The sequence below is a fragment of the Gambusia affinis genome, linkage group LG09 (assembly GCF_019740435.1).
Source record: "Gambusia affinis linkage group LG09, SWU_Gaff_1.0, whole genome shotgun sequence".
Classification (NCBI taxonomy): Eukaryota; Metazoa; Chordata; class Actinopteri; order Cyprinodontiformes; family Poeciliidae; genus Gambusia; species Gambusia affinis.
The window spans coordinates 5,421,327-5,444,551 of NC_057876.1; the positions used below are offsets into that span (position 1 = coordinate 5,421,327).

Consider the following 23,225-nt stretch of genomic DNA (forward strand, 5'->3'; position numbering starts at 1 on the left):
AGTCAGAATTTTGAGGGTAGAAAAATCCAAATTATGAGACTGAAGTATGAATATTCTCAGATTAAAATCAGAACAATCTGAAATTAAATCCTGAGATAAAAGTCAGAAAATTCTGAGATAAATTATGACATAAAAAATTTATTTATTTCATTTTTTTGAATTTATTTATTTATTTTTGACAATGACTCTAATCACTTTCTGTACCTGCTTAATACACTTGTTCAGGCTGACGCAAACAAAAACATAACCCAAGAGTTATTTTTAAAAGCGCGTTGGTCTTGTTTGGTTCTGTCGCATGCCGTAGTTTATCAACGCGGAAGCTAAAATGAATGGCTACATTGCTAACTGGTATTAGTGTTTTTATCCCATATATACGTATAAACATTGACTGTTTGCTACTTTTCCTGAGAGACGGACATGTTGCGGGGTAACACGCAGCTTGGCGGGTTGTCCCTGTGATGCGTGGCAGCTGCAGCTCCTGTGTGTCGTCAGCGAGTTGTCCCATTCAAATAAGTTAGTCGCTCCGTAAACCACCATGAGAGTCCGCTCGTCTGTGTTCGCCTGCTTCATTTTAATATTTGAAGTGCTTGGCGTTGCCCTCTTCCTGAGGGGCTTCTTCCCTGTTCCTGTAAAGTCTTCTTTCTCCTCCAAGAGCAAGCTGTCGGATTTACCTGCGGAGCCGCTGGCAGGTGAGAGCCCCCAGCATCACCCTCCCCTTACCTACCTACCTGTCTGTCCCCCTCATTGTGGTGAAGCTCATCTGAGATGTTCTTACCTCATAGGAAGCCCTCCCAACTCCACCCGCCTGCCCCAGCCCCTGTTCAGGAGGGTCGTCCTCATGGTGGTGGATGCCCTCCGAGAGGACTTCGTGTTCGGACCCGCCGGGGGGTCCCACATGCCCTACACCCGGTACCTGGTGGAGAAAGGCTCGTCCCACAGCTTCGTGGCCAAGGCAAGACCTCCCACTGTCACCATGCCAAGGATCAAGGTAAGGTCTCTTTATGCTACATTTATTCACATCTTAAATATGCTTTTGTCTGTGGCAAAGACATCTGCAGGCTTGGTTTTCCCACAGGGTGTTAGCGCATCCTTAGAAAGTCTTACATTTATGAATCTAAAATAAAAGCCTTAAAATGTCTTAAATACGTAAAACAATTTAAGTTAGCCTTAAATGCGTCCTGCAGTGGCAGAACTATTTAATCTCATATAGTTTTAGTTTTTTCTTGCGTAATCTTTCTGCCAGGCAACAGAAATGTAAAACAATGGAGGAGATCGCATTTTGTTGGTGGAAAAACTGGAACTATTTTGAGTTTCTGTAAGTCCGATTATTATAAGCGGCTTTGGGCTTCATTTTTTAAGTCGCTTGAAAATTTAACGAGTTGCTGGTTGTTTTGGGCTCGTTTTTGAACGTGAAGTTACTCATTTGTGGTTGGGAATAAGCAGAGACTCATAATAAATCCCAGAATTTGTCCGTCATTAAGGTAGTTTTATTCAGTCTCTCCTTGTCCATCATTTCCCGGATGATCCGTCCCGCTGTGTCTTTGTTAATGTCAAGTTAATGTTTTACCTCTGAATGACATCGAGCTTCGCGTTGAGCTCCAGAAAACTGCAAACATCGAAACCAATATGAACAGCGCAATAAACGTAAAAACAGCCACGAATGAACGTGTCCGTAGTTGGTAATAATTATAATGACAAGTTAGCACCGTTATAATTATTAATATTACGGTAAGTGTCGCAGCCATCGGAGCTGTGGAGCTGCAGTAGGAGATCTGTGCGCTGCGCTGCGCTGACATCAAACTCAGGGCCGTAACGCAGAATCTGGAGGCTGGAGGATGAGGGGGGGCTTTAAAATCCTTCTTAGAGTTTTCCAGACAACAGTGGACCACACAAATTACTCACGTTTTTTATTTTTTGTACTGTTTTTTGTACAATCTCCTCTTCAGTTCAACCTTATCAGTGGAGACACATTGTTGATGTTACCATTATAAAATAACTGATAATGAAGTATTAGCAAAGCTCAATGTGATTTTCACAGGAGGCAGAGCGTTGTTGTTAGCAGCTGCTGAAAGTAACTAAAAAGTTACTTTTAGTGTAACTTAGTTACTTTCCAAATCAAGTAGTCAGTAATATAACTAAGTTAATTTTTCCAGGAGTAATCAGTAGTCCGATTAAAGTTACTTTTTCAAAGGGGGGGGGGGGGGGAGGCGCAGCGGGCATTGTGCTCCTTGGAGGGGGGCTCACCCTTTCATACTTTGAAAACCCCTGGTTTACAGGATATGGTCTTCCTTGTTTAAACCCAAAATAGGTAGCAACTTGTTTTGGGTTTAGAGGATTTTTATTTAAAAAAAAAAAGTGATTAATCTAAAAAAAAAAAAAAAAACATCATAACAATTCATCATGTTGCATTGAAAACAAACGTATCAGCTAGGGATGCACCGATGTGAAAATTTGGGCCGATATCGATATCTGATATTAATCTTCCTGTTATGGCTAATAACCAATATTTACCAGTATATAGGTATATTTACTTACTTTGCTACACTTCAGAGACTTTAAAAAGAAAACTACCACCCAAGATTAAAATAAATAATGGTTGTTAATATCATTCCAGTTTTATTTCCGATATGTTGAAAAGCGACGAATATTAGCAAAGACTGATGCTAGTGCCGATATATCGTACATCATCTGATATCAGCTGTTCAGCACAGAGGTGTAGGGTTAATGATTCAGTCTTGTGTATAGCAACCACAGGATCTAGTGTCATTTAACACCCAGAAGGAGAAAATCTACAACAAAACAGAAGCTACATGTTAGCCAAGGTAAAGCAGATGAGGTGACAGAATAATTGAGGACAGAGCAGAGGTTTGAACCAGCAACCCAGAGGCCAATACTGATTTCTGGTTTTATTTGTCATTCGACCGGTTGGTTCAGATGTTGGACGGATTTCTTTTTTTTTTTTTTTTTACATGATCATATCACATAAAAGAGAGAAAAAATGTTTACTGCACGTTGAACAGTCGTAAGCAGTTCTGAATGTGAGTGAAAGGCATTACAAAAACATTCCCATTTATCAATCAAGGCAGGTTTCAGGTTCCATAAAACAGTGAAAGTTCTTAGGCATTTTTCTCCAATCCTTAAAAGCATTTAAAGGATTAGGGAAAAGAAATCAAATTTTCAAAACTTTTTAAAGAACCAATAATTAATCAGAGCAAAACTGAGAAAAATATCGGCTGATTCCGACCCCTGGCTCATTGATCGGTGCATTTTTAACACAAACCTATCCACCAAGTCAAACAGTTTTTTGTTTTTGTTTTTTTTACGTAACATGAGTTTTGCATACAACATAATGCCCAAAATTCCTCTTGTGAGCCAACATTTAACATATTCAGTGTAAGGAAACTATGAGTAACTTTTCAGAAACGGGAGATAAATGTTCTTTCTGGATCTGGATCCACAGGCAGGAGAAAGGGGCGTGTTGTTAAATTTTGATGACGCGTCATGTTGATGAGAGCAGCGTTGATGAGAGTACTGCCGAGCCGAGAGGGAACGGCGGTATGGCAGTCATGTTGCGCTTGCTGCCGATGACAGTTTGTTGTGCTGAAACACGCCGAGACGGCGAACCGACTGCTGTGAACAGCAGCGAGTCAGCAGTTGTTGTCAGTAGCGGAGGAACCAGGTTGCAAAGGCAATGATATTTTTATGGGTTTTTTTTCCACCTGTAAATAATCAGCTTAGCTTACTCTGTATCCTGTAGGCGCCGGGGCAGGGAGGAGGTGGACGAAAGGCGTCTCACAAAAGCTGAAGGGTAAAGTCGAATATTTTTTCTTCTCCCGCGTCAGAGGGGGAGAAAAAAAGTAAGAGGCGATATTTATGCTTTCTCGATGGTGGCGGAAAAGAATGTGGATGTGCTGACGGTGTCAAGCTGTCTCAACCCAAGGAGACGGGAGCCACACATCAGCCTGGAGGAGCGCTGCTGCAGAGAAAAGACGGCGTGGACAGAATCGTCCTCAGTGATGTCTTGAGGAAATGGTTGGGAAGGCAGAATTCACACTCAACGGCTTCTTGACGAAGTGCACAGCTGATGTTTACTTAAACATATTCCTGATCAAGGAAACAAAATCAGTCACTCTTTCTCATTAGAGAATTAGTTTAGTCTTGAGAGGTGAGTGGTTTTTGTTTTTGAGAAGGTGTACTGGAGCCAACGTGCTGTGGTTTGGTGTGATGCCCCGGGGTTCTTCGCGGCCCTGCTTGAAGCAGATGGGTTTTCTCTTGCGCAACATGTTTTAATTTGAGTTCTAATTATCAAACAAAATTATGACATATGAGAAAGCATGCCGTCCAAACTCTCACTGGCCCACCAAAGTAACCTGGCTCACTGCCGCCATCTCCAGTCAGGGATTTCTGTGAATGATTTCCTGACTACAGTTTTGTAAAGCTTAAAACTGCTGATGCCAATTTAGATTTCTTTTTAAAAGTTGTAAATTATTAAGGCCAAAAGTATTATTTTGTCATTTGTAGCTTCTAAAGAAATTTTACTTAGAAATTAGGGATGGGCATTTATCGTATCGTTTATCATTTATCGTGATACATTTTTTTATCATAAGAATATAGATTTATCATTGTTACAATAATTCCCAATTAATGATGTTTAAACCTCCCGAAAATTTAACAAAAATTTAACAAACAGTCAAACCTTTATTGTCAGGTTTAATTGTTTTACTATTTTCTCCAGTTTATTCAATAAAAGCTTCAATAAATACCAATAAATTTGAAAATAAAGTTACCATCTGCAGTTCATGAAACAAATCACACTTCTTAACTCGCTTCTATCGTTATCACCATGGTATCGCAGAATATTGTGATAAAACCTTATGTTCATATCGCCCAGCCCTGTTAGAAATATGAAAGAGTATTGGAGCCATTGGGGGAAAAAACTAATTCTGACTTGATTGCGTTGGGCAGACTTGAAGGTAAAGGTCTAAACAGTTTGTGTCCAGGATGTGTGGGGTCTGCACAGATGGTGGCTGCTCTTTTCCCAACCTGTAACCTGTACAAGTCGTGGATGGAGGTAAGGTCAGCCCTGATGATCCTCTCTGTTTGTTGTAGTCTGTCAAACCACACAGTGATGGACAAACACTACCGGTGATGTAGAAGGTGACCAGCAGCTCCTGTGTACATTTTGAGTTCTCCGGGAGTCAACAGTCATTTCCACTGTCTTAAAAAGGTTAAGCCCCAAAGGAGGTATGACCTCACTGGTATATCAGCCAAACCCCCTCTTGTCCCTACGTAGACCAGTACGGGGCCAATCAGCAAACAGAAGAAGTTGTTTTTTAGAATTGCAGTCTACCTGTGGCTTTAGCAATGGCACTGGAGGAAGTGAACAAAGCCGTTCAGCCCACGTTGGCCACATTTCCAAATATTAAATTAGCAGCCATCTTGTTCGGCTCTTCATTTCTCTCTTCATAGTGGAGGATGGTGGTTTACAGCGTAAACAATTTCGGGTAAACTTCACAGCGTACAACTGCTGCGTTATAAATGTTACGGGCAAACGTTAGCAATTGGGTAAAGTTTACAACTCCAACTGAGTCAAGTTCTCCAAGAAGCAATCATTCCTCAATAGCTGATTGTCCAGACCCTCTGGATGAAGTGAATCGTAGAACAAGGACTGGCTTTCACCAGGCTAAAACGGATCCACTGTTTTAAATGGTTTCCATTCTAGAAGTTTCTGCACCTTTCGACTGATTCTAAAACAGGCTAATCTCAACACTAAAGCTATCGCTGAGGTATGATGTAATGACTGCATGGATGGGGCTTCATCTGTGAAGCATTCTGCTTTAGTTGTAGCTCAATGATGACACGGCCAAACAACTTCCTGAAGGACATTTGCAGGCTGCCCAATAAAAGAATTGTTCACATATACCAATGTCCGATCATTTAAAAAAAAAACTTGTCTAGTGAAATAGAGTGACCCAATTGTAGGTAAACACCAACACTTTTGCAAAAACGAGCCTATTAGCTGAGGAAAACATGATATCCCAGCCCGTTACAGCTAATCTAGGCCACAAGTCACAATACAGCACCTCAATAAAATCCAGATGTGGGCTATAGAGTGAGGTTTGTTTTGGGTTTGGGTTATCCATTTCTGCTTCAGCTTTAATAATTTTACAGGTTCTATGCCAGAATTCATGGTGGATTCTATGACGGTGAGCTGAGCTGGTCTTCCTGGCGCAAAACATTCCCACCTCCATGATTCACTACTGGCATGAGGTTATTTTCCTGAAATGCCTCATACCAAACCTGTTCTCTCAGACTGTCCAAAGAACATTGATCCAGACTTATTGGTCTTTGGCCGTGTTTCCACTCTGGCCTTCATTATTTTTATTAAAGAGCAAAAGTGTCCTCCTTGCACATCTCCTATAAATCTCTGAGGCTTAAATTGCTTCAAACTGTTTTCTGTGTTGTAAAGCTGGTGTTGAATATAAGTATGCCAAATGTTACACTGATCAGTTTGGCAAAAAGTACAGTCGACTATAGAGAGATTAAAGTAAGATTAAATCTATGTCCAGTAGTTCTGTCCAGCCTTTGTTTTAGTGATGTGAAAATGTTGTAACTGGGCTTTACTGACTGAGGCACCCTCTCTCACCTTTACTCCTGGTTCTCTATCGTCTTGGCTGTGATGAAATGAAGCGTCCTGCAGAGTGGTGTAGAGAAGGGGGAGGACATGGAGAGGATTGAGGTTTATGTGGACGTGCAGGGAGGCAGATGTTTCCCTGTAATCCGAGGGTTTAGAGAAAGATGTAGGGATAATGAAGGACAAAGACAGGCGGCCATTCGGTGCCAATTTCTCTCTTTCCCTGATGCAGGATGTAGTTTATTTTAAAGAAGATGGAAAGTCTTGCAAAAATTGTACAACACACAAAAAAATCTTCAAACTTGAATTTTTTTCTCTCACATCTAACAAAATTCATTCATTTCTCCTTTTATGACAAAATATATACATTACAATTCGGTAAGGCAGGTTGTATTTTGAGTGGGCAAATGTTTATCCTTCAAATAGTGATGTATTTCACATTTTTGTCTATGTTTGAGTATGTCACAAAGTAGACTTTCATGAAATTTATGCGAGACGGTGTAATTATCTAAAGTCAAGTCAACTTTATTCATAGATCACGTTTCATGCATCTTTCAGTCTCAGACCAGGGCATTTTTAATTTAAGGTTTCATTGTGATTTCTTGCATGTTAGGTGGGTGTTTTATTCCAAATGTATAAGGAATATTTACATGTTAAAAGTCAGACAAGAATCGGATCCCCTACAAACCTGACCAATGTTTTTTAGACATTCCCGACCCCAACTGGTTTCTGGTGGTGGAGAGGTTTCAAACCTCTCTGCCACCGTGGATAAGACCAAACTATTGCAAAAAGGCAAGGTGGTATATCTGCACAAGGTTGGAATGTAAGACCTCTACAGATGCATCCATCCATTCATCCATCCATCGTATACATACACCATTCCCATTCCTGGAAGGGTCATGGGGTAGCCGGTGCCTATCTTCAGCAGTGAGTGAGCGATCAACTATGCACACCTAAGGACAATTTAGAGAGATCAGTTAACCACACAGTTGTGTTTTTGGTCTATGGGAGGAAGCCAAAGTATTGGCTTGAACTAAAAGAACTGGCAACTCCATGCAGAAAGACTCCCCAGTCCAGAATTCAAACCCCAGATCTTCTTACTGCAAGGCAACAGTGATAACTGCTCGACTGTGCAACCCAGATGTTGATACAGTAATTGGGGAAATGGAAATCTGCAAATGACAATCTGCTCCATCTGGACTTGAGTCATTGTAAGAGAGTCTTATTTATCTGAAGACAGTTAGGGACCAACTTTACAGATAACCCACTAGATTGTAATGGACTGAAATCTTGCCACCCCGTGCTGTAGAAGGCACATGTTAAAAGCCTGTCTTTAGTTAGCGAACATCTAAATGATCAAGCAAAGACAGAGGCAAGTGCTATGATCAGTCAAGATCAAGGCTTTCCATTGGCTCAACTGTGCATTGTTGAATGGCCATGAACCTTCTTTGCTTAGTCTGAGCTTTGCCGATGTTTTCCAGAATTATACTGACACAAAGCCTACAACCAAGATGTCACAGGACTAGCCAAAGAAGAGTCACATTAAGGTTATGTAGAGCCCTAGCCAGTCTGCTGACCTTACTCCTATAAAACTCTGAAGAGAATGGAAACTATGACTAGCAGCTAGATACCTCAAATATTTACAGAGGAGGACCAGAGATCTGGATGTATGGTAGCTATATTGTTTCCCTTGGATGAAAGAAAACATTTTTCTGTACATTATGCAACAGAACCCTGTCAAAATGGATCGGAACAAAACATTTTCTATTGCTGTCACGCTGTTGTATTTTAGAAAACGAGCACGTAAGGCAACACGTTGCTCTGTCTGCAGTAGCTCTGCTGGTCAGCTCAACCTCAACGTGATTCAGAAAGTCTGTTCTCCAAAAAGGCTTGCAAAACAAAACGACTCCGCCAGCAGGGGGCATTACAGACCAGCTGCTAATTTCTGTTTAACATCACTGCATTGCACCCAGTCAACTCTTATGACTCAACCAACTAACTAAAAGCATAATCTATCTGTGGCAATTATTTCTTTGAAGAACCGCATTCCAACAGCCAACAGCGCTGCAAGTGATGCTTTACGATTATGAGTTTGGTTTCTCCTTTTATTGGAGATCTTCTTTTAATTCTCAATTTAACTTTAGTCCTGTCTCTAACAATTGAGTCATATTTTACTCTTTTGGAAAATTTTCATCTCTTAGAACAGTTATTATGACCGCAACCAGTTGGGCGAGACAGGAACATTACTGAGGTGCTTCATTTGAAAGTGGATTTCAGGTAATGGCAACACTTTAAGCAATGCATTGTGGGCGTTTGAGAGGCTGGAATCGGCCTGGTTGTTGTGAACACAGCGGCACGTGGCTTCTTCTGATGAGTGATCTGAGACGATCAAGGATATTTTTCAGTTTGTAGAGGAACGTCTTCCTACCAGAAGCGAGCAGAAAGTAGTCGCTGAAAAGAAAAGTGGAAAAAAAAAAAGAAAAAAGAGCCCATCTATTGCCAGACTCTGCAACGTGAAACGCGGCCCCTTCCGCCGGCATTCTGGCACCCTCACTACGCCAGAGAGTGTCAGTAAACCCCGCTCCTACTGTATGCGACATTTATCCACGTCGCAGGCCTTGGACACACGCTGTGGGCCGGTAATTAGTATGTTGATGAGTCACCCATTTTATCTGGGCAGCTTTTCAACGTGATTTCTCTATCTAGAGCAATTTAAACAATTTCAAAGCATTCGGAGAGGACAGTTGTAGAGTATCTTCACACAGCATAAACCCGCACCTTTATTTGCGAAATAGCAGATTGCTATTTATAAAACCGGAGACCTCCGTGCAGCTGAATGGGCAGAAAGCAAAACTTGGTTTTGCAGCAGAATCATCCATCCCTTCCCTGTAATAAGCATCTGAAACAAAAGAGTCACCCAAAAGGCTAAAAAAAATATATAGCTGAGGAACAAAGTTTTCTTGAAATTTCTGCTTTGACCCCAACTTTTAAAAATCAAACTGAAGCTAAAATAGGTGAGTAAAGGTCTAGTATATTGGCCCGTTGTAGAGCTTTCTCTCCGTGTCACTATGCATGATCTCCCTCAGGGTTTTGGACAGAAGTATTTGCACAGAAATAAAGCCAACTGATTACAAACATGCCTGCATCTCATTTACTGCATTCAGTCCTGTCAGCCTTGGTAACCATAACTTCTGTGAGCCTGCATTCAAATCTATATTCGGCGTTTCACTTGCATGTAAAACTCGGAAGCTCACCTGAATAAAACAGAACAGGTTTGCTTTGATATGCTTAGCCTTAATATTGTATGCTGAGCTCCTTCTAGCTCCTATGGTAACCTGAAGCTGTTTTCTTCATCGTGTTGTACTGACTCTGTCATTACGCTTCAAATGGGACAAGGGCAAACTGTGTCAGAGGAACCACAGGTTGATGTTTTCAGAGCATATTTAGCCTAGAATTAAGCTTGAATTAATCAACTAATCACATAAATGAAATTAGCTTGATGACTTCAATTCTGAGTGTTTTTTTTTTTTTAAGGGAAATTTTGTTTACGGAGAAATTTTGATTCATTTCATTTCTAGTTTTGGTTCTGTTTTATTTATTGTTTTTGGTTGTTGCTTTTTATTTTTTAGACGTTTAAGATATCTTCCGGTTTCAGTGTGAAGTTAATTGGTCTTTGAGAGAGCAAACTGGTCTTATTACGCCAGATTCAATGTATTACACAAAGTGTCCTCAAAACAACAACAACAATATCGCTCATCGCAATAATTACTGGGACAATTTGTCGTTGGAACCTCCTCCTTCAATACCAAAATGTTGTGTCTTTGCACTAGTAAAATATACATTTCCATTTGATCATGGATAAGAAAAGGCTCATCACTTTTTGGTGTTTCTGTTTTACGTGTGGGTGGTTGTTTTTTTTGTTTTTTTTAAGAGCTTCTGTTTGGTGGCGTAGGTATAGACGAGTTAAAGCACTTCTCAAACAGCACCACAGATTGGAACAAACAAAGAGAAAGTGTTTTGTCTGCAAACGTAAAAGTTGACAAGATGAACAAAATACTTAGATGTGAAGTGGAAGACCGGATTATATAAGCACAAGTACACACACACAGACAGATACATCAACACTAAGACGGTGCTTTAGGCAATGATTTAATAGAGTTTCCCTGCCCACCCTCCCAACACTCACTAGTTTTTGTTCACGGCTGGGTTATCGCACAATAAACATCGCTAATCTCTGTGTATTTTCGAACATGATGAAGGACGTCGGGCTGTGCCCTCGGCAGCTCACGGAGGGGGTAAGTGACAGTTTGCTAATGTCTGCACACTCAGTGTTTTGGTGAAAGCAGCATCACATGAGTCTCCTTCTTCAGGGGTGGAGCAGATTCTGTCCTGGAAGCTAATATTAAATTCATTTCCATCGATCACATGATTGCTCAATTTGACACTTTGAAAATAAAATTTCTTAATAGAAACATGGCAATTTCAAACACACCGCTAGGGCGTGGTGGTTTTTATCGCGCCTTGTCAAAATGGGTTTATTTAGCAAAACTGCAATGGAAACAGTTTTTTTTTTTTGTTTTTTTTTACATCACAGGAGTCTCATGATTTACAACCGGATGTTACTGGTGCAAACCACGAAGAAGAAAAAAAAACAGGAAGTAGTCGGAGGATGATGTTTTCTAATGACTTCTCACGTGAACAAACTTATTCATGTGTAATTAAATTTTGTTTCTTATTTAATTGAAACACCACACTTCCAAAATTGTAGGGGGGGTTTCACCATTAGCAGAATATTGACAAAGTGTCTACACCCCATCAAGTTTTCCACTTCTTCTCTTGTTATGACAAACTTAGACGCACCTCAATGAAATATATAACATAAAGTGTCAGGGGAAGGAAAATGATGCATGGACTTCACATTTGTTTACAAAGAAAACTCGGTGTATTGTATTCAAGCCCTAAATTAAGTCCCAGTGCAACCAATTTGCCTTCAAAAGTCACCTAATTAGTGTGTAGCTTAATACAGAGTGAAGGCCACAGAGCTCTGCATTGTTTAATCCATCATCTGAAAATTATGACACAGCTGCTAACCCTATGAACAAATGGTGATCCACATAAACTAGGCTTGTTGGATCAGGAGAGTATTAATCAGAGACGAAGCCAAGAGGCCCATGGTAACTCTGGAGGAGCTACAAAGATCCACAGCTCAGGTGGGAAAGCTGGGCCTTTATGGAAAAATGTCACAAGGGAAGCCATTACTTAAAGTCTTCAAAAATCTGAACCGAGTGAAGCTAAAACTGCCACTTGACAAGTTTTGGCTACAACATACTTACAGACAAAGGGGATTTGATCTGAAAAGCCAAATTTATACACACATTGAACATTTTTGGCTTAATTACTGGTCTGAATATGGTCATTTTTTGTCTCAGTAAGTGGCATTTTATTTAAGAGTATGTTTGTTCCAGTTAACAATTAATTAGTTACTAAATTAGTGGAGAGTTATTTCAATACTCGATTCATCGTAATTAAACCACTGAATCATTTTTGGCCTTATTTGAATGACAAAGTGGTTTCTCAGATACGCAAAAATGATAAGCTTTTATCATTTAGCCATACAAAGCACCGGATTTACGAATCTGCGTTCAACCCAGTGACAATCTAAGGTCATGTAAATCCATTCCAAGTCGGTCATTGAGGCTGAAACCTTTCCCTCTGCAGGCTCTCACCACCGGCAGCATCCCGGGCTTCATCGACGTGGTAATGAACCTGAATTCCCCCGCCCTCCTGGAGGACAACCTCATCTGGCAGGCCAAAACGGCCGGCAAGCGCATCGTCTTCTACGGGGACGACACGTGGGTCCGCCTCTTCCCGAAGCACTTCCTGGAGTACGACGGAACAACCTCGTTCTTCGTGTCCGACTACACCGAGGTGAGCGGGAGTTGAATCGGCTGTAAACAGTCCGCGCCGTTGAGTGATGGGTTTTTCTGCGAATGCTAGTGAAGGATTAAAGCCCCAGGTGCTTTATGTGATACGGAAATTTGGAGGGGAGGAAAAGAAAAAAAAAGAAGATTGATGAGGAATGATGAAAGAAATGAAATAAACCTGCTTTGCCATGTCAGCGACAAGATTGATGTTCAGACACGCGCCTCGGAGTGAGTCACGTTTAACACGGCTTTCACAATGTGAGAACTTTGAATGATCCACAGAGTTTATGGGGATTAAAAGACAGAAGAAGAAAGCAAACCGGAGGTGTAATATTGTTTAAAAATATCTCGCCTGCTTTGCCCTTTCCCTCATAGCAGTAAAGATTCTATTATTTTTGATGAAAAATTCGGCAAAACTATACTATGATATAAATGTAGCTCTGATGCATTGAAAGTATGTGTACGATTTGATCTCCAGGCGAGCAAAAGGGCCTGAATAAGAAATATGGAGCACAGATGGTTCTTCGAACAGCATTTTGAACCTGGTGGGGTCACACTGACCCCACATGCACTTTCACAAGCTTGTTTTATTTGTGTGTGCGTGTGTGTGGGCGTGTGTGATTTCTGGAACTGACGGTCTGATGGGACACAAAATTAGCTTGATGTTTAATGCTTTTTAAAGGCCAATTTTGTTTACAGAGGCTTAATATTTAATTTTATATTTTGGTCATGTGTGGCTTTTATTTTCCATTTTATTTACTGCGTTTGGTTGTTGTGTTTTATTTATTTTTAATATTTAAGATATCTTCCAGATCCAGTAGTAAGAGTGCTTTTCAAAATTGAAGTTTATTGGTTTTTGAGAGGCCGAACTTGCATTTTTGTATGCAAGTTATTATTAACTTGCATATTAATTAATTACATAATTATTGCAATTGCTTGCAATATTAACACATATGATTAATTATTATTAACACATCATTAACACATTACTTGAAAATAGTCTCAACGCAACAATATTATCATTTATCGCAATAATTTCTGGGACAATTTATCGTCCAGCAAAGTTGTTATGGTGACAGGCCTGTTTGCCCATGAAAAGTTACATTTTGGATCTCGTCTTTCCCTTACATGCTGGATTCTAACATGACTTTTCTGACTTTTGTCTGGCCCCTCTTTTATAGTTTGGCCAGATCCAAGTCTAAAGCATTTATTAATTTTAAAAAAATACTTTTTCCACTTTTAGATCACAGGTTTAACAGAGCTCTGCGAGATGTCGAGCTGTTTTATCGTCTAATTTTGCTTTAAACACCTCCCTGACTTGTCTGTTGTGTTCACGAACCTGTTTGTTCACTTAAAGCGATTAAATTTGAACACATGTTGACGTCAGTTACTCGAGGCGATATATTTCACCTGACTTCATTTAGGAGTGCTGGATTAGAAGCGCATGAATGCAAATGCGCGGCTGACGTTTCACTGGCACATTTTTAACTGTCGCGCTCAATTCCAATAAAGTGCATCGAGGTTTATGGCTGTAATGTGACAAAACGCGAAGAAGGTGTATAAATCCTGGGGATTGTAAAGTTTCTGCATTAAAGTGGAGAAGGCAGCGAATCAAACGGGGGACTCGGAGAGCTGAGATCACTCAAGAAATGCTCAGCAGCTGCACTGGCGGGACCCAACAAGCTGTTCTAGTTTATCCTGCAGGTTTGCTGGTTGCAGAGCACGTCACCACAAACACGGCTTGTGTTTGTAGCACAGATTAAGGCGATTACGTTCCATTATTTACCCTTTTTTTTTTCTTTCTTGCTAGATTTTGACGTGTGTCGCGTCTCCAACCTCTGGAGAGAATGTTGAACGTCGTCTCTTAGTGTCCCTGTTGTTGCGGTTCAGGTGGACAACAACGTGACCCGCCACCTGGACAGCACCCTGAAGAGAGACGACTGGGACGTGCTGATCCTCCACTACCTGGGCCTGGACCACATCGGCCACATCAGCGGGCCCCACAGCTCGCTCGTCCGACCCAAGCTGCTGGAGATGGACGACGTCCTGAAGAAGATCCACGGTTCCCTCGTTTCCAAGGTGAGTCCGTTTTCTGCCAGCGTCGCACATTCAAGACAGTTGTTCCCTCCGGTTTTGGATGACGCCATTAGCCTTTGGAGAGTCGCTACGTTGCGTAACCGTGGCAACAGGGTTTCGTTTGTACAACTGGAAACCTTTGGTTAGCGTTTCAAAATCTGAAATAATGGAAGAACTACGACCTCAGACCCTGGAGGAGCTGTAAAGATAGGTTTAAAGAGGAGTGGCAAAAGCAAACGAGGCGGATTAGCAGTTCTTGCTAAAACCTGATGATGTCATCCAGGACTTGCTACTGTAGGATATCGTCTTTGCTGTCGGCATGTTATGACAGTCTTGAGGCTTCTTCAGATTTGTTGCAAGAATGACCCTTGCAACAAATCTGAATAAGCAATTAATCAATTAATCAGTTAATCAGATAATCACATGATAAATTGCAGTGAGCTTGATCATTTCCATTCTGATGATTATTTATTTTTTACAGATTTATTTACAGAGACACCGTAATGTATTTCATTCATGATTTTAGTGTGTGTGGTTTTTATTTCTGTATTATTTATTGTTTTTGGTCATTTTTGTTTTTTGTTTGTTTTTTGGGGGGAGGAATTTTTTTTATTTTTAAAGTTATTCAAAATCTCTTTCAGTTTCTATATGAAACTTGGTCTTCAGAAGGTAAACTTGTTATGTCATTATCAATACACTACGACGTGAAAATGGTGCCAAAACAACAATATTATTGTTTATCAAGATTGTTTTCGGGACGATTTATCGTCCAGTAAGATTTTTTCATTGTAACGGCATCGGCGTCCGAATACTGTTTGAATATACTTGGATGATATGAATTATGACATTTCATTTCCCTTTGGGATACATAAAGTGTCTTATATTGAACTGAACTGTGTCAGAGATCAGACGTCGGTTCAGAACAAATATTTAGAATGGTTTTATCGTTTTATCAGCTGCAGAAGTTCTTCACTGTTCACCTGGTTTGTTTTTTGTTTTTTAAAAACAACCTCAAAATATCTGAGAGAAGAACTTTCCGGTACCCGCTCAGCTTCGAGATACTTTCAAAAATAACTGTGGGAGGTCACAGAAACTTTTCTCCAGCTGTCGTTGCAGCAGTAAAACCTAAAAGGATTGCATTAAGTTGATTATTTCTTACTAAAAAAAGCACAAAAAAAAACAAAAAACCATAATTTAAAAAAAAAAAGTTTGATTTGAAGCCCAGCTGTTTTTTCCTCCAACTTTAGTCAATGTTATTGAAATACTATTTCCTAACAAAGGCTTTAAAATATGCAAAAACTAAACAGTGATCAATAGGTAAGAAGTAACCAATGCAATCTGTGACTATATAACACTATCAGGTTCTGGCTATTTGCTTACTGAGGTCATTTGTGGGGCTGTCGGCCGTCGTTATGTGATCTGTCGCATCGACCGCAGAGATTTAATAAACCGTTATCTTTCATCAGCAGCGGCCGACTGCAGTACATGCATATTGACTCTGCGCTGTGCATGCTCTCCTAATGGGCATTGTCTCGTTGTCATTCAGATATATAGCTGCTACTTAAGTTGTCAAGTCATGTCTGCGTAAAGCGCCCAATTTCCCCCTTCTCCTTTGCTTCGTGTTGTTTTTTTTTTTTTTGAGGCAGGAAACGAAAAGGGTGCAGGCCTTAAACACGTTGGGGTTTATTTTAGATTCGCTCATCCAGCATGTCCCAAAAAGTTGCTAATTAAGTCTAAACATTTATTGTTTCTCTAGGCTTTTGATGAGGCCTGCATGCTTGTTTTTTTTTTGTCCTCCTCCAGGGGGTCTTTTTGTGGCTCTTATATGACAGTAGGCTGACAGGAAAGGGGGGAAGACATGTGGCAAATGTCGCCGGGTCCGGGAATCGAACCTGTGACGGCTGCGTCGAGGACCAAAGGCCTCCAAATGTGGGCTGCGCCATCCCCTACGCCACCACAGCACGCCCTTGGTTGTTTGTTTTTGGACTGAAATGTGTTTTACAGCCTCATTAACGTCCCGTTTGTGTGAATGTAAATATAAATCCGCCCCTGTGGAGTCCTACGGGGCGTCGCACAACGCCGATGTTTTCTCTGGTCCCCTCTCGCTGCGATCGCATCATGTGGGAGTGTTTCGGCGCGCGTCATCTGCCGCCACATCCTGAAGGACCAACGGCTCCCAGCTGCAAGGGGAGGAGGGGGGGGGGAACGGAGCGTCGGATTCAGATGACAGCCCCTCACCGCTCCGTTTGTAATGAGGTGCCAGTTGTCTCTCTCTTTTTTGTTTTACCGTGCAGAGACACGCTTCGGCTGCTGAGCAGAGAGATGCATCATGTTCTATTAAAAACAAGATTGGGTATCGTGACCTCGCGGTCAGGAAGGCCTCGGTTGGACCTTTGTGTTAATGTTGAGCTCATGGCCTCAATCTTCTCTTCCTGAGATTTTGAGTTTGTAGGGTGACGGTTGCCGTTTGATGCGTAAAGTTTCTGAGACCTGCAGAAAAACAGAAACTGATTGAAGGTACAAAAAAAAAGGAAACGGAATAATAGTGGGATGGTTTAGGGAATTTGTATGAGAGCAGTTTTTTCTATTGAAACTTAAGGAAATTAACATTTAGCCCTCACACACCACACACACACAGTTACGGCAGTTTGTATTTCTACCCATATTAGCAGGGCCGGATTCAGAAAGATGTGGGCCCCTGGGCTGGTGCTGGTTCTGGTCTTATCCATATTTGAGTATTGTTCACATTCATAAAAATCATTAAATATTAAGGCAATTCATCAGATATGGATCTATGCAAGCAATTGTAAAAAACAAAAAGTGAAATTAAAGTCTTTTGGCTTCTACACCCCAAACGTCAGAGTCCTGGGCTGCCACCACTGTAAGCCCTTCTTATTGTCTGGCCCAGCATATTAGGACTACGTGTTGAAGTCCATTGATTTTTATTAAACTGCTGATTTGTCCAGCTCTATTACTGGTATTTTGCTAAGCTTACCTAAAACTGAACTCGCATCTTTCCACCAGAGCTAACCCTTAAAAAGTAGCTCTGTCCTTGGTGGGGGCCCAGACCGTTTTCCTTGGCTTGGCTCAGTAAAAAATTTTTAGGGTGGCACAAAAGAAAAAAGAAAAGTGGTGTCCGTTGCAGGAAATTCCTACTGTCGGTCATCATGTCCTGGCTATGATCCCAATAAGGTCCATTGGTCTTCAGGACCAATGGACCAGAAGAGGTTCTGAATAGGCAACATAAACGAGCACAAACACACAGAACTTGAAAAATGCTCAATCAGCCATTTTTACCACAACACTTCTACCAGCACTGCGTGGTGAAAGATTAAACGATTAGAGCAGAGTTGCAGTAGGACACCCACCTCTTCAACAAGTTTGACAAGTGAGGGAAATGCAAACAGTTTGTTTTTGGAAGGAGAAATGTCTCCCTTAATGACTTCAGAAAAGACGGCACATGTTGCCCCCATCCCGTGGCGTTTTGCACTTGGCCCGTTACCTACCAGATACATCTTTGGCAGTTTAGGAGAGCCGGAAGAACTCCGGCACCATCTCAACTCTTGCAGTCGGAAAGGGATCAGTCCACAGGCGACGTCATAAAAACGTGCCTTAGGATTATTGTATTGACTGAGACATTTTTTAGGGGGTGTTTTGCATAGACGTGTTTCACTTTTTTCCAAGATTGCATCAACACTCCCCTGATTGTTGTGAAAGATGGCGCCTTTTGACCATTCTGTGCTCAGGTTCTGGTACAAACAGAGTGCAGTAGTAGCACAGAAAAGCTAGGGTTGTGCATTGTGTTGGCTTGTGAGCTTCCAGTGGACATCTTGGTCTTTTGTTATGTTCAGAACATTCTGATTTGGAGAAATTTGCACCCAGTTTTGCTTTTTGTGTTGTCTGACACTTAATTACAAAGTTGCCAGCAGAAAAAGTTGCTCGAGTTAACTTTCACTTTATTATTTTTTAATTTTTACACTTTTTTTCTTTTTTTTTTACCACTCCAGGTTAAAAGTTTTAAAATAAACATTTCACACAAGAAAACAGGACCGTTCCATCAGCATGAGGATGGGATTTCCAGTTCCATAATGAAGATATAGAACTTAAATCAAAGGCGAACAGAACTGATCCAAGGACAGAACCCTGGTGGACACCCTTGATTATTGAGGTTACGTCGGCAGAAATTGGACTTTTGTTGTGATTCAGTGTTACTCACTCCTGTGTTAGTAATTATGCCAGTAAATACTTCTTACCTTTGCTCAACTGTTTAAGGTGTTAAGTTGAATCCCCAGGCTTTAGATCTCAGCTGTCGGACGCCGTTTAGACGGAGTTTGCTTGTTCTGGTAAATGCGCTCTGCTGCCCCCAAAGCTTTAGGCTTTCATTGCGAGGAACAGAAGTTAATTGTGTCTGGTTGTAAGCTGAAAGGAAAGACCGGGTCGGGATCAGCGGTGCTTTGTACTTTTTCTCGAGGTTTTGCCTCGGCTCTCCTGGGCCCTGTGACATTTATAACAAGCTTCCAATAGGTACAACCCAGAACAGGAGGTTGCCTTCTTTATTTTCCCACTGAGTGTGGGTTACAACGAGCCACCGGGGCTCTGAAACGCAGCCGAGGTCAGGCTCTTTTCTGCAGCATTTGTTTGGAGCATTCACCAATCTTTTATGTCCCCTATTAAAGCAAAAAATGATTAGTCCACTCCCAGCGATAGAATAAAGATGAGCTGACTTAAGCATTTTTTTTTTTTTTTACTTCAATGCACTCCTGTTAGTTCAGATGAAACTTTCCCGTTTTGAGCAATAACCCTTCGATTGCTGGGTGTTTGTGTGGGAACTAAAAAGTCTTCTGAGAGTGTTTGAATCTGCGGACAGTTGTTTTCTTAACATCTCAAGTAGTGTTTTTATTTTTAGATCAGGCCACTGTGCTGTGACTCATAAAGCCTCCCAGTTGAATTTGTAGTCGACTGAGGGTTCCCCCGACTCGAGCTGAAAGGGATTCCTCTTAAGGAACAACCCGCGCCTGATCAAAGTCTGTCATGCTCGACAAACCGGTCACCATTTGCGTTTGTTTGCTGTAATTTTGTTTTTTGGTTTCTTCCAAGGCTCTGGAGTGTTTTGTCATGTCGTCCTTTTCAGAAGCAATCATTTAATGCTGATGGATGCCGCCGCCATAACAGCATCATGATCCCTCAGATAGCATGTTTTTTTTTTTCTTTTTTTTTTATTTGTCTCAGCAGACGGCAGGATGTTGGAGCATTTTGTGAATTTTAGACTCGGAACAGGAGACGTCTTCTGGCGTCGGCACACAGAAAGGTCGGTCGCTAACCCTGGTGTTTGGTTCCCCTAGGAGGCTGAGGGATCTCTGCCCTACCTGCTGGTGCTGTGCGGAGACCACGGCATGACCGAGACCGGCAGCCACGGGGGCTCCTCGGAGCCAGAAGTCAACACGGCTCTGGTGCTCATCAGTCCAGCCTTCAAAAGAAAAGGTGAGCCCCGTGGTACGAATCAAAAAACCACCCCTTTTTCCCCGCACGCTCCCAGATGAGGTTGCGGCAGCTGTAACGTGACGATCGACGTCGGCGCTAAGACTCGCTAGCGGAGGTGTTTCTTGAAGTGATGAATGAAGTTAAGTGTAAACGTGGGATTGTGATAATTAGATCTTCTATTTTTGAAATGATCCTTGCTTGTTTGATTCAAGATAATTATTCGCTTGCTGATGTTTGCTAACACTGAGTCCTGCAGAGCTTCAATGAATAGCTTGGGCGTTTTAGATGATTGTTTTGACCTATCGTGGTCGAGGTAATTGGGGAAATAAGCTACAAATTCGGTTTTATTCAAGCAAATATACGTTAGTTATTTGAATATTTGATGAACTCACTAATTCTGCAAAGGACTTTCACTAAGTGGCACCTTAGACGTAAACACGGCAGCATGGAAATGTGCAGGTTTATGAAATCAGCGGCTGCGTTAACATAAATGGTTACTCTTTCAAATGAGGGGTCATTAGCAGAGCGCTTGTCTCCCTGATGTTTTCATTAGCACATGCTCCCCCGGGTCAGAACTCGCTGCCTGCTGAATACCTGGGCTTCACTCTTTAATCTCGTTGCGTCTCTAAGAACAGCGCATATTGGCGGAACATTTAATTGACTTTGCTGGGAGGACCCTGGCAGGCAAATCCACTGTATTCAGACATCGCTAGGACTCAGTGTGTCTGAGTCTGCCTCTATCTTTACTGTCCTGGAACCAAAAGGAAAAGGCTATAAACATTTTGGCACCCTTTTCAAATGAAAAATAAACTCTGTTGTTAGCTCACATAGAGTGTGGAAGGCAAGTATTAAAGCTAGTTCAACAACTAGCCGCTAACTAAACACCGGGAGGCTTCACGGTCTGGACTGTACACACAGTGCTGTGAGAATGGACTCCCAGCGTCATATTGTTACATGTTGAACCTTATAATTAAAGTTTTAAATGTAATATTTCAGTGTCAATTCAACTTTGTTTTTTTCCGCTTGAGCAACAGAGATTGGAAGAAACTTTAAGGATGTTCAGCACTTTCAGGTACGGCGTAAAAAGCCTTAAAAGTAATTCATATTTTAACAAATAAAATAACAATGAAGTGTCTGTGACGTCACAGCTGTCTTTGGACTTAATTACCTAAAAAACTGCAGTTCCTACAAACTAAATCTAATGAAGAATATTTCAAATTCTTGCATTACTTTGATTAAAGTTGATTCAAGTCAGTGAAATTCAAGTGGTAATCTACAAAAACATCTGTTTTCTTGCTGCGGCCATGTGACTCTACACAGAGGCTCATTATTCCCAGCTGCTCTTCAAAATGGGAACAACAAGAGAGCAACCCATCGACGTTTCTCTGACTGTACCTTTAAGAATATCCAGCGGGGGAGATAAATAAGTATTCAGGGGAGGTTCTTTTTGATTCTCTGCTGATTTTCTCAGCATCTTTCAATTTTTAGACATTTTTGGTTTTATGTGGTGAGAGGCTCTGAGCCGTTCCTCCTTAGAGCTGCTCTCCAGAACAGTGGTCCCCAACCACCGGGCCGCGGACCAATTGGTACCGGGCCGCGCAAGAAATAATTAAATATGTCCGTTCTATGTATTGAGTATGGAGGAGCTTTTATTTTGAAAATCGTACACCGGATGCAGAGGTTTGAGTCACACACACACACACACACACACACACACACACACACACACACACACACACACGCACACACACACACACGCACACACACGGTTCGATCTTCACAACGCACGACACACGGTTCGATCTTCACAACGCACGCACGAACACCCCTCCCCCCGGTCCGCAGGAAATTTACGAAGGCTTGGCCCGGTCCGCTGTACTAAAAAGGTTGGAGACCACTGCTCCAGAACACTTCAGGTTCTTAGCTGCTGCCTAGCAACTCAAAGCTATGGACTTCCTGCACCACCATAATGTGCTTCATCTTTGGTAACGCCATTGTTGTCTCTGCCGTTTATCTTGATTTATTGCCATGCTGGAAGACTCATTCATGACCCGCCTTTAATGTTCCTGGATTTCACATTCAATTGGCCGCAGAGCAGAAAAAAAACGGCACCAGAGCTTAAAGGAAGAGAGTTTGATTTTGCCCTCTACTGACCACAACACTTTCTCCCAAACCGCCTCTGAACCATGTAGAACTACAACGGCGAACCTTAGACAGACGGATGTACATGCACCACCTATAGCAGCTGGTTAAAAGATATCAGTCTTTTCCAATTCCCACCAATCTTCCAGCTTTTGTTCCTGGAGGCGATTCCACCCTGTGGTTGGAGTGGAACAAACTGATTCTGTTTCTGTGGATCTGAAACGGATCTGTGTGAAACACTGGCATCTAGCTAATCAGTGGGAGTCAAAATTCTGAATGTGTTTCGGGATCAAATGAATATTTCACTTATAGACATTTTTTAATGGACATTTTCTCTCTACGTTAAAATGTCGAGAGTGTTTTTGTTTTCAAGTGAGCTATTTTGAAAGATGTCTCGGTAAGATCTGTACAGGAAAAAAGAAATCAGGGTTGACTCACTTTTTAGTATTCAAAAGCTTTGATTAGGTGCTTAAATACTGTTTTCCTGATAATTTATTCCAACTTTTTAAGACAAACATTAAGAAAAAAATTGTTTGAATGTTGGCTTACGAAGGGTTTCCCAACTGGCTTAAAGATGAACTGTTTACTGGGCCATAAAGTCTAACTAATCGATGCAAGAGTTTGTAGAAATATTACGTTTCTTCCTTTACTTTTAAAGATTGTGGGGAATTGATTCTACACTAGCTGATCCACGGACATGGAGAGACGGCGGCCACAGCCCTGGACGTGAATGATTGGAGCACTTGAACATGGTGGTCTGTCTTCACTTATTGTTTCAAAAGAAATAAAGAGAGCTGCATGGATACTCCATCATGGCCCAAAGTCCTCCAGCTTTTCTCTTGATTTCATTTACAAACTGGGTTAATATGGTTGTTTTTTAAAATTGCTACAATTGAAATGTTTGTGACTGTATTTGATAGTGTCACATTGTTCACCGGTAAATGTGTTTGGTTTCATGCGTTTAGTAG

The 23,225-nt window shown here is 41.4% G+C and overlaps 1 protein-coding gene across 3 annotated transcripts in view; it reads left to right on the top strand.

Moving 5' to 3' along the window:
* Nucleotides 1–286: 286 nt before the first annotated feature.
* The window catches only part of pigg (phosphatidylinositol glycan anchor biosynthesis class G), an 88,407-nt gene continuing 65,468 nt past the window's right edge, over nt 287–23,225 (top strand). For all 3 annotated transcript variants that reach the window (XM_044127417.1, XM_044127416.1, XM_044127418.1), the window contains exons 1-5: nt 287–689; nt 783–988; nt 12,353–12,562; nt 14,449–14,637; nt 19,977–20,115. In XM_044127417.1, coding sequence (XP_043983352.1) covers nt 536–689; nt 783–988; nt 12,353–12,562; nt 14,449–14,637; nt 19,977–20,115 — 898 coding nt within the window. In that variant the 5' untranslated portion in view covers nt 287–535. The remainder of the gene's footprint in view (nt 690–782; nt 989–12,352; nt 12,563–14,448; nt 14,638–19,976; nt 20,116–23,225) is intronic.